We start from the raw sequence: 11,462 nt of genomic DNA, 5'->3' as shown, positions 1-11,462 counted from the left end.
GCTCAGGCTTCTCACACCCCCCCAACCTCCCTCCTCCCTCCTCCCTCTTCCTCCATCCCTTTGGCCCCGGCTACAGACAAGCAGGCGAGGAAGCGACAGGATCATCTCAGATCACAGTGAGCACCTTAAAGTGAGAGAAACGAGGACGAGAGCGAATGGGGGCTTGGCGGCGAGGGGACCTGGGAGCTGAGCACTGAAGAAAGATAAGAAACCAGCTGGTCTTGCGGAAAAGCATTCCCCACTGAGGGAACAGCAAGTTCGAAGGCCCGGAGCTACAGCAAGTTTGTTTTAGGCGGCGGAGATGGGCCAAAATTAGTAAGCGAGGAGAGTAGCAGCCAGACGTCCGTAACCCACGGGGCCTTGCTACCACTCCCACTGCTACTAACGATAATAACATTAGTGTTAATAATAATAATACCAAATGTGAGTAAACCCCGGGGGGCGGGGGTTACCTGCATTTAATTGAATTCTCTCACTACCCAGCAAGAGCCAGATGATCTGCGTTTGAATCTCAGCTCAGCCATTTCCCAGCTGTGTGACCCTGGATGAGTTATTTGACCTCTCTGATTCCTTGTGTGTAAAATGGGCCTAAGAATAGCGCCTGCCTCGGAAGACTGATGTGACAATAAAATGATATGTGAAATGACGAACAGGGCCCACCGCATACTAAGAACTACAGAAGCCTTGGTTATTGTGACTATTATGGCTGTTATTATTGGCGAGGGCTGAGGCCCAGGGCAGGGAAGGCCGCCCAATTCGGTCACACAGCCCTGGGCGGGCACGAGCCACCCCAGATCGAGACCTCAGGTTCTGCCCTGCCTGGCTGTCTTCCATCAACCGGGAGCAGGGGTCCCTTGGCCGCCATGGGCCACATCCCTTGCCCATGGCCCCTCGGAGGCAGAGAGGGTGTCCCGTCCCCCCAGGGCCCCAGGCGGGACGTGGGCAGAGTCTCTCCGGCTTCCCCTCTGAAGCACCTTGTAGTCTCCGTCCCCTGGGTGCGGGGCCCTGACAGTTGGGAGGCTGAGGTCAGGCTCTTCCCACGCTCTGTCCCTCGGGGGTGAGTCTGGGGGCGCTGGGCCTGGGCCAGAGCTGTGGGTTCTTGTCCGATCCGGGGTACAGCTCTCCCGGGCCGCTGCTGGTCCTCCCAGGCCTCAGTGTCCCCAGGAGAAACATGAGACATTTGGCTAAATGGGTTGGGGGGTGGGGTCTCTTCAATCAAATCCCGCTTGACCATCAGCCCTCTGGGGAGCCTTGAGCAAAGCGTTTCCCTCTTTGGGCCTCAGTTTCCTCATCTGTAAAACAGGACCGCTCTACTTTGCCACACTGGGTTGCCAAGAGACGATGGGCGCACAGCAGTGGCGTTCCTCTTGGCCTCCTATCTCAGCACTGCCCACGACCCCATCGCCCAGAGGAGCCCTACCTTCTCCTCCCCGCTGCTGGCCAAACTCCGGCTTCCCGGGCAGGACTGAGGCCTCTGTTCTGAGGGTGCTCAGAAAAGCCTCTGGGCCCACCTTCCGCCCACTGTCCCCCCCTCCCCCAGCCCCGCCAACTGTGTAGGGCAAGGCGGGGCATGGGAAAGAACACTAGAATGGTGCCACGGGCTTGCTGTGTGACACTGGCTAAGTGACAGTCCTTCTCTGATCCTGTTTCCTTCCCCAACTCTGCAACAGAGGGGTGAGGCAAGATGAAGCTTCTTAGCCTGGCCTGACCTGCCAAGTTGTCTGCAGAGAGCTACGTGCAGAGAGAAAGCCTAGGGCTTTGACTGGATTCTCGGAAAAACCAGGCCCCCTTCCCCTCATCCCACCGTTTAAGAAGCGGATGATTTCTGAGTGTCCTTTGAATGCTGGCGTCCAGGCTGCTGGGAGGCTGGTGTAAGGGGACCAGTTGGGGTCGGAGATCAGCCAGGATGGAGTTAAAGGGGGGTCGCCCATCCTCTCGAACCTCGCTTCCCTTCTGGTAAACGTCCGCCCCGCAGGACCGCAGGAGGAATCATGGACGAGCCTAGCGCTGTGTGTGGGCTGCTCCCTGCCCGCAACCCCCTGCAGCCAGAGGGGCCGGGGAGGGTCTGTGCGGGGCGGGCCACCAGGCTCACCTTCCTGCAGAAGTGGTGCAGGTGCAGCAGCGTCTCCAGGTCTGTGCGTTGCCGCTCAGCCGCCATGTAGAAGTGGGTCAGCTTGGCCTGGAAGGCCCGCTGCGTGGACGCGAAGGCGGCCAGCTCCGGGCACTGCGCTCCTCCCGCCGCTCCGGCCGTGGCCCCCAGCTGAGCTGCGCGCTTGGACAGTTCCAGGCCACGGCGGTACTGGGCCTGAGCGGGACAGGACGGGTGCCCATTCAGGTGCCTTCCTAGCTGAGGCCGCCTCCACGGGCCGGGACCCTCGGCCGCCCCACTGCTGACGTGTGAGGCTTCCCAGACCTCTGTTTGCTCATCTACAGAATGGGCGCGGGGCCTCTGCCTCAACAGTTCACTTGCCTAGACGCTGACACTGACTGCTCCATGCCACCTCCTTCTGGAAAACTTCCCTGACCTGGGGTCTGGGTTAGGGACTCCTGCCGTGTGTCCCCACATTTCCCCCTTCTGTTTGCTTCCCTGTCTGGCACCCCTAGCCCGCACTGGCCTGGGAGCTCCCTGAGGGCTGAAAGGGGCTAAATCCTGTGTCCTAGGCTCCAGTACATCAAGGACGCAAATTCCTTGCCCCTACCTCTGAGGCTGACTTAATAGGTGGAAGCCTGGAATCTGCATTTTACGAAATCTTCCAGGGATTCTGAGATAGGTCTTTGTTCAGACGTGGTGATCCAGGAAGGCTTCCTGGAGGAGACAGCATCTAACCTGAACCCTCTGTGATCCAAGCTGGTCTCCTCACTGTCTCTGGAACTTTCCTTGCACTTTCCCACCCCCCATGCCTTTGCCTTAGCAGTGCCCCCCTCCTCTACTGCCCTCTCCACACCCTCCGGGCCTGCTCCTCAGTCTTTAGAAACGCACTGCAGCCTGGAGGAAGAAGTCCTCAAACTCCGCGTGGGCTTTCTCCACAGTCTCCAAGCTTCTGTCTTTGGGCGTCAGCACCTGCAGGCACTGGCTCCCCTCCTGCTCCATCCAGTTGCTGACCTGGGGCAGGGGAGGGAGGTGCCAACGTTAGGGGTGCCAGGTTAGGGGTGCCCGCGGAGATGCCCCTCGGCCAGCTGCCCCGCCCCCTTGGAGGTGGGGATCCTCTCATCCTCACTTAGTGGAGGGGCCTGGCCTGGACTGAGACCCTCCCGGTTCCGGGCAGAAGGGACATTTGGAGAGGACAGGTGCATTGCCATGTTCTTCAACTATCTGAAGGGGACGGGACTCCCCGAGTGGGACCCCAGGGGGCATCCGGCCTGGCCAGTGCCACGAACAAAGTAGGCCGTCAGTGCACGCTTGTCTGAATGAAGTCACGGGGTGGCAAATTTCAGCTTATTCTAACCACTCAGTGCTGCCAGTCATAAAAGAGGCAGCTTTGAGAGTAATGAGCTCCTCATCCCCGGGGCGGGGCAAATGGGAAATGCTGCCTTCTGTAGAGTGTGGTGCGTGCTATGAACTCACTGTGTGAGCTGGGCAAGTCACATTCCCTATCTGGGCCTCAGCTTATTCAGTGGCAAAATGGGGTTGACGTGAGGATTCGATGAGGGACAGAGGCAATAAAACGGCTCTCGAACCCGGGAGCAGAAGTCCCCTTCTTATCCTGGGGTGCCTTAGAGAGTACGTACTCACTGTATCCTCAAAGAGCCCATTGGTGGCAGGCACTCATATCATCCCCCCATTTGACAGATAAGGAGACGGAGGCACCAAGTAGTTAAATAAGTTGTCTGGGGTCCAAGTCAATGCTGGAGCCGGGATCAGAACCCAGGCAGTCTGCACACTCCACAGCCCCCAGTGTGAAGGGCAGTCAGATGCAGTGACGCCGGGCGTGGGCTCCAGGGTCAGACTCCCAAGTGTGTGACCACAGTCAGGTGATGCGATGTCTTCCGGCCTCAGTTTCCTCATCGATGAATGGGAGCAACCTTAACGTTGTCCCCCATCCCTGGTAAGTGATGAGCTTGGAAAACCGTATACACAAAGGCTCTGGCCCAGGGGGGATAAGAACAGCGTTTGGGGTGGTGTCTTCACCGCACGCGACATTTCAAGAGTGCCGTGTCATGCGCCACGTCACAGGCCGCCCCCCTGGGTCTCGGAGAAGGGCCAGCCTCGTGTCCTCACACCGGAGCAGAGTGCCGGGCTGGGGCAGGGGCTGGGGCGAGGCCTTCCCCGTGGAGAGGCCAGCCTCCCCCTGACTCCGGAGAGGCCAGCCTCCCCTCCCACCTGGTGGATGGCGGCTTCCAGGCGGCCGAGGCGGATGCGGAGCTCCAGCCTCCCCAGGAGGTGGTTAGATGCAGTGACCAGGACATGTAGCTGCTCGTCCACGAGGCCATACCAGGCGGCGGCTTCGGCCAGACGGCTCCTGGCAGGTGGAAGAGGGCGAAATAGGGCCCGAGGCCTCCCTGCCGGTGCTCCTGCCCAGCCCAGGGGCCTGCCCCCCAATCCCACCAGCTCTGCGGTTCCAGCCCGGGCATTCCAGCTGCTGACTTGCTGTGTGATCTCGGGCAGGTCCCCACCCCTCTCTGGACCTCAGACGGCCTCTCCTGGGACTGAGAAGACCAGAGGACACAGAGGGGAACCGAATGACCCTCCCTCTCCCTGAGAGATCCCCTGGGAATCTGAGCTGGACAGACCTGGGTTCACACCCACCCTAAGCCAACTGAGTCAGACTCTGAGTTCAGCCTGGACATTAGCGCTTTCTAAAGCTTCTTAGGCTGAGAAGCAGCCCTCACACATTCAAAACGCTTAACGGTATCCAGCACACAGTGTTCGGGCTTATTATTTCTAGTGTGATGATGGTGAGCGGCTGTAACCTGCCTGTCCGCCATAGCCTCCATTTTACAGATGGGAAAACTGTGGTCCAGAGAGAGGAACTGACTCTCATGCATAGGATTCTGAATTGGAATCCAATTGATGCTTTTTTGCACAGAATTTTAAAAACTAGTCAAGACATAAATGAAGGGAGCAGACGGGATCCAGGCACGGTGACACTTCAGTGAAGGGAGGAATCTGGGGTTTTCCCTACACCCCTCAAGCCCCACCCCACCCGCCTCTGCCCTACGGGGTCTTATTCAAATGGAAAAGGGAAAAAAGGAGATGGAAGGAAAGCCTCCTCGTCTGACTGCAGCCTCCCACAGATCACTGCCTTTCCAGGAAGGGGTGAAGGCCCAGGGTCAGTGCGCGGAAAATGCCAGCCAGCCTGGCAGACGGAGGGAGGAAGGGGTGGGCAGGGACCCATCTGCAGAACAGACAAGCACGGAGGCTCACGTGGGACCACACCGCCCCCTGGTGGAGCCGCTGGTGGCCAACAGTCTGGCGAGGCCCCTGGTGGACCGGGGAGCTGGGCCACTGGCCAGTGAGGTGGGGTCATGCCCGGAAAGACAGAGCCAGGCTGTGTGAGGAGCAGGGAGGCGGCTCCACACCCAGCACCAGGACCCACATCAGTGTGACTCTGTCTGCGGATGCAGCGCGGGGCAGGGTGTTCGAGATTCACACACCTCGGCTGTGTGATCCTGCAAAGTCCCTTAACCTCTCTCTGAGCCTCAGGCTCCTCCGCCGTAAAATGAGGATAGTACTAGCCTCTGCCTGGTGGGAATTAAACAAGTTAATATTTGCAAAGCCCTTAGCACAAGGCTGTGCTCGTACTAAGTGCTCTTTAGGTGTTAGTTAAATAAACAAATTGTTCTTCGAGGCTTATGCAAACTCCATAATTGCGTTTGTTCTAATGGAGACGAAATATCTCCAGTTACTGACTGATTTAATTACCAATTTGCACACCCCCACACCCCTCAATTTAAGAAAACCGGTACTTTCCGGGCATGTGGATTTTTTTGTTTGGCAGCTCTGAGGCCACTGACACAGCTGGCAGTTCTCTCCGCCCGGCTGAGAAGCCCTCCAGGGAGGGCAGCGCGGTGCTGGGGTTACTGCTCACGTGTCCTGGCTCTCCCACTGCTTCGCTGAGCCGTGGTCACCCATCAGCGAAATGAGGACGATGGGGCCCTCACGAGGTTCTTTTGAGGAATAAACGAGACGGACCCTTGAAGGGATTCAGCCTCGTGTCTTAGAAAGCCAGAGAAAGTGCTTACAAGTGACTAGAAACGAGCAGTGGCTGTCCTCTGATGCCCACGTCGGGCTGAAGATGACTGGGGCTGAAGGCGGGGGTGGCAGAGAAGGGGCGGAGACCTTACCGAAGCCTCAGCCTGGGATCTGGACCCTGCAAGTGCCCCCATACTAGGCATCCTTAGGGTCCACACTATGTGTTCCCTGCTCCAAACGCCCAGGTCAGTGGACAAAGGTCGGGGAGGAAAAGCCTGGCTGTTCATACCTGACATCAGGGTTGTCGTCCAGCCTCCCAGCTTCCTGCCGCAGCCTGGCCAGAGTGACTCCCCCTTCCCGCTGGAGGCCCAGCAGGCCTGGGTCCTTCAGCACCGTCTCCATCAGCTCCTTGGACTTGCTCAGACACCTGGAGGCTTCCTGCCAGTGTAGGGAGGGGGCCTGAGGCCCAATCCTCACTCTCCTTCTACAGCCTTCCAGGGCTCCCCACACCCGCATCATGGCTGACTGCCCCAGCTTGGCGTTCAAGGTCCCGCACAAAGTCTATCCTCGCCATCTCCAAAACATCTCCTCAAGCCATGTCCCCTCTTGTCACCATGGCAACCTCACCTGTCCAAGGGCCTACATCTCTAGTTGGGACACTCATCCCTGCCTCTTCCCTGGGCTCCCTGCTGCTCTCTGGCTCCCCCTGCAGTCTGTTCCCCTACATGGCAGCTGGTAGGATCTCAAAGCGCCAATGCTTTAAGCACCCCGCCGCTTAAAATTCTCCAGGGGCTTCCCTGCTGGCTTAGAGTCAAATCCCAGCCCAACTCCTCGATACAGCCTCCGCTGACTTCTTCTCTTCTAGTTCTTCTCTTCTCTTGCCCCGCTCCAACACTCTGTTCTACACTGGCCGCCATACCATTCTTGAACATACCAGCACGATCCCACCTCAGCCCCTTGGAACACAGTTGCCCTCAACCCAGAGCAGTGCCCCTCCTGCTCCCAAGGCCGGCTCCTTCTCATCCTCACCTTAAATGCCATCTCTTTGGGGAGGCCCTCCTTCCTTCCCCATTGTCCTCAATCTTACTCTCATGACATTTGGCACAATTTGTAACTACACCCCCACTTCTTTGTTTATTATTTTAAGGACTACTTCTACCTCTGCACCTAAACCCTATGAGGGCAGGGAGAGGTCAGTGTGTCCCAGGCTGGGTGTCCAGGATATGACACATCGTGAGTGTCCAGTAAATCTTAGTCGAATGAGTGGATAAAAAAATGGGATGATGGCACCCACCCTGGCTGTCCCCTAGCTGAGCCCTAGGTCCGTGGAGCCTGGGGGATCGTGAGTCTTCCCCACCCCATGCCCCTGGCTCACCTGCACCCCTCCAGGGGGGTCACTCTTCTCAAACTGCTTGATGGAAGCCTTTAGCAGGGAGGAGACCTGGTGCAGATCAGCAAGGAAACGGTCCAGCTTCTGAGTGATGGAAAGCCAGAGTGGGGGTGTCAGCCCTGGGCGAGTGAGGGGGGCACATCTACCCACTCCAAGAGGACATGGGGTGGGGATTGGGCAGTGGTCCTCAAACTTCAGCTGCATCAGAATCATCTGGAGATCTGGAGGGAATCCGGGCTGCTGAGCCCCACTCCCGAGTCCCTGATTTCATTCCTTTTGGGTGGGGCCTGAGAATGTGCGTCTCTGACAAGGTCCCAAGTGATGCTGAGGCTGCTGGTCCAGGGACCATACTTTGAGAACCACTGGTGCTGGGAATGAAAGAAGGAGCAGAAAGAAGGCCCTAAGGGAATACGTTGGGGAAGGGGAGCAGATGTGGGAGGGCAGAGTTAGGGGCATCTTCTGCCAGGTCCCACTTCAGCCCAGCTCCACCACCAGCGAGCTGTGAGCCCTTGGGCAAGTTGCCTCACCTCTTTGCACCTCTACTTCCTCTTCTGTAAAATGGGATCACAGTCATTCCTACCTCAGAGGCTTGCACGAGGCTGGAATGGGTACATTTGTGCAAGGCACTCGGTGTTTTGTATTAGCCAACATCATTATCAGTTTTCTATGCTGGGTCTACGGGTTAGATTTCATTTCAAGGGAAGGTTTTAAAGTGAAACTACAGTTCAAAGGCCGCTGGGTTCATCACAGGGGAACTTGAGAGGAGACTGCTCAATATACCCTTTAGTACCATTTGAATTTTTCACGTACTGCCTGTTCAAAATGAAGCATATGATAAAAAGGACAGCATCCCGGCCCAAAACAAATAAACACACCACCGCACTGGATTGTTAGTGTAGACGCGTAGGTCTTGCTGGAGGCTGATTTTGATCCCCGGGGACATAAGACAATGTCTGGAGATGGTTTTGGTTGTCGTCATCTGTGAGGTGCTCCTGCCAGAGTGGGTAGTGGCCAGGGACGGCACTAACCACGCTACGGTAAACAAGGTCGCTCCCGACAAAAAAAGTGGCCAATCCCCAATGTGACTTGTGCCGAGGGTGGGTAGCCCTGGTCTAGGGAGGGTCCAGGACAGTATGTATGGGTCCCAGTTTCTGTGCGATTTAAGCCTGGAATCTTTTGTGTGTTATTACACAAGTCACGCCCGTCCTGTGTGTCCTCATGAACTAAACTGGGCATGAAATGGCCCCTCCAGGGTTGTGTGGAGAAGAGCCTGAGATCATAGAGGGAAGGAGTGCAGCCCTAGAAGTTTCCTTATTTCCTCCTTCTGTCAGGAGGGAACGAGTCTGCCTCCCACACCAGACCCTGAGCTCTCCGAGTTGCGTGGGTCCACAGAACAAATGTCTGTCAATTTTATCTTCCGTTAATGTAGACCCCGCCCTTCACTCTTCTAAGCTCTTCATCCACATTAACTCAATTAAGCCTCACAACAGCCCCCTCGAAAAGTACTGCCATTATCCCCCATTTTGTAGTGGAGGAAAAGGGCTCAGAGAAGATACATAACTTCCCCAAGGTCACACAGCAGAGCTGGGATTGGAACCCAGGGAGTCTGGGCGCAGAGCCTGAGGTCTTCATTACTGGGCTCTGCACCCTCATTATACATGTGTGTTGAGTGACTGTTTCTGGGCCTGACAGGGTCCCTAGATCCACGGGGCAGGATGGTGAAGAGAAGGAGTCAGGGTGGGGGTAAAGGCTGCGATGGTACACACCTGGAAGAATTGCACCCACTCGATGTGGCAGTAGGGGAAGGGGCCTTCCAGGGCTGCGGGCAGCTGGCCGGGGTCCACGTGGTGGCTGAGAGCTCTCAGTGAGGTCACCACCTCTACCTGCAGACGAAAGAAGGTAGTCAGCATGACCAGGGGACCCAGCGTGGGGACATATGTTTGAGAAGGGCCTGCCAGGTCCCTGCACCAACACCACTCTGTCTGCCACAGGTAAGGCTGGCCCTGGCTTTGTAGTTGCTTTCTGGGCAAGGATCTTCTCTGGAAAGTCTGACAAATCAGAATTCAGAATGAGACCCCAGCTGAGGAACGGCAAGTAAACAGCACTGATCCCGCCCCTCTGCTAGCCTGTGCCCAAGGCAGACATCATTAATCAATCACCACACTGACTCCCTCTAGGCTGGGCTCTTTCCCAGCACAGCTCTCCAAGCAATTACACAAACTGATTGAAGCCGACCCTGGTCATGTAACTTCTTTGTAGTCCTTGTACTGTTCTCTGGTGACCCACCAAGGTGTTGTCTCCTTCTTGGGGCTGATGAGAAGGTCACCAAATCCTGACCATATGCTCTCTAAGACTTGGAGGAAGGACAAGGTGCCTGCTTCTCCTGGACGGTGAAGTTAGAGGTTTATGCTAGGAACACTTCCAGATGCCTAAGTGTGGGATTGGGCGGATTCTGGTTTTGTGGGCCCATCTGTTATCCTTGGCACTCAAAGTGTGGTCCACGGACCAGCAGCATCAGCATCACTTAGGAGCATGTTAGAGATGCAGAATCCCAGGTCCCCTCCGGAGCTACTTCATTAGAACATGCACTTTGACAAGGTCCCCAAAGGGTTCATTGGCACATGAATGCTTGAAAAGCACATCTCTAGCTCACAATGTGACTCTTTACCAGGGAGGAGGAGGAAGGAGGCCTTTAAAATCATCTCCTGAAGCGGCAGAGGGCAGGGTGCCCACGCTCATGACGGTGGCACATGGCACTAGTGAAAGAAAACTGCAGGGCTCTTGCCTGTAAAGTCCCAGATCATCTCGGGCTCTGAGCTGGAGATGACAAGAGAAACCAGGGAGAGAAATGCAGGAAGATCAAGGCTACAATATGGAAAAGGCATCTCTGCCTCTAGCTTACTGTGTGGCTTTGGGCCTCAGTTTCCCCACCTGAAAAGGAGGGAGGGGCTGAGGAGCTGAAACTTTAAAAATAGGTTTCATGCCACAGGCCTCTCTCAGTCATGTGGTAGAGCCCACCAGGAGCTACTGGGGTTGCCAGAGAGAGAGAGAGAGATCACTATACGATTGATTTGGCCACATTTGCCACAGAGGCAGGGCTGGGAGTTGTAGCGCCCAGCCTTGTATCTGCGGACCTCCACTGGGTTATTCCAGGTGGGTCCTGGCTGGTGAATCCTGCGCCCACCCCCCCTCAGTTCAGTGTCCCCCTCACCTGGGTGCCAGGTAACATTTCTAGCTGGAGAGCGGCCTCCTTCTCTCCCAGGTAGAACACAGAGCAGATGGAGGCTGGGGCCAGAGCCTGTCAGAGAAAACCATTTCAGAATGGTTTTCAGAGTGAAGTTCTGCCTAGACTTTCACTGAGCACCCCGCTAACAGGCAAACTGCTGGGGGTGGGGGTGGAGATCGGCTGGGACATGTATGCGGTATGTTTGGAAGGTGAATCATTGCAAGTCAATAGAGCACCAGGTCCAAGCTGTGTTGCAAGCTTCCTAGATGACCAGTCCCCTCTGAGCCTCAGTTTCCCCATCTATAAAGTGAGGAGGAGAAGGAAGAGATGGGCATCAGATCATAAGATAAGTGTGCCAATCTTCTGCTTTCTCTGCTGCTTAAACCATCAACTTAGGAACCCCTTCCTCCCTCCTCCGTTCATAAGGCTCCTGGGACATAGGTCTAAACCCATCAGGGTGGCCACAGAGGTAGGTTGGTAGGTGAGCACCTGAGCTAAGGAGTCAGAAAGAAACCTCCTGGGACCTCTGGGAAGCGAACCTACTGGACTTAAATGAAAGACCATGGGAAGTGAGAGCCAAACTGCCACCAAGGCAGGGAGCCTGGCTGCGAATAGCATCCTCCCAGGAGAACTGGGCCAGAAGTGGGCACAGCAACCAGGCCTCGGTGACAATATTTGAGCCCCTGAATCAAGCTGTGTAACTTCTGGATTAT

General features: G+C 56.3%; 1 protein-coding gene across 1 annotated transcript in view; it reads right to left on the bottom strand.

The window, feature by feature from the left end:
- The window catches only part of KIAA1755 (KIAA1755 ortholog), a 61,342-nt gene that overhangs the window by 2,368 nt on the left and 47,512 nt on the right, over positions 1 to 11,462 (bottom strand). The window contains exons 7-13 of the mRNA XM_077778885.1: positions 10,735 to 10,821; positions 9,290 to 9,406; positions 7,509 to 7,607; positions 6,423 to 6,571; positions 4,322 to 4,460; positions 2,981 to 3,103; positions 2,093 to 2,305 (exon numbers count right to left, since the gene is read on the bottom strand). Coding sequence (XP_077635011.1) covers positions 2,093 to 2,305; positions 2,981 to 3,103; positions 4,322 to 4,460; positions 6,423 to 6,571; positions 7,509 to 7,607; positions 9,290 to 9,406; positions 10,735 to 10,821 — 927 coding nt within the window. The remainder of the gene's footprint in view (positions 1 to 2,092; positions 2,306 to 2,980; positions 3,104 to 4,321; positions 4,461 to 6,422; positions 6,572 to 7,508; positions 7,608 to 9,289; positions 9,407 to 10,734; positions 10,822 to 11,462) is intronic.

Source organism: Crocuta crocuta, unplaced genomic scaffold (assembly GCF_008692635.1).
Source record: "Crocuta crocuta isolate KB4526 unplaced genomic scaffold, BGI_CrCroc_1.0 scaffold248, whole genome shotgun sequence".
Classification (NCBI taxonomy): Eukaryota; Metazoa; Chordata; class Mammalia; order Carnivora; family Hyaenidae; genus Crocuta; species Crocuta crocuta.
Note: the sequence above shows the minus strand (reverse complement) of the source record. Positions and strands in the feature narration are given on the sequence as shown.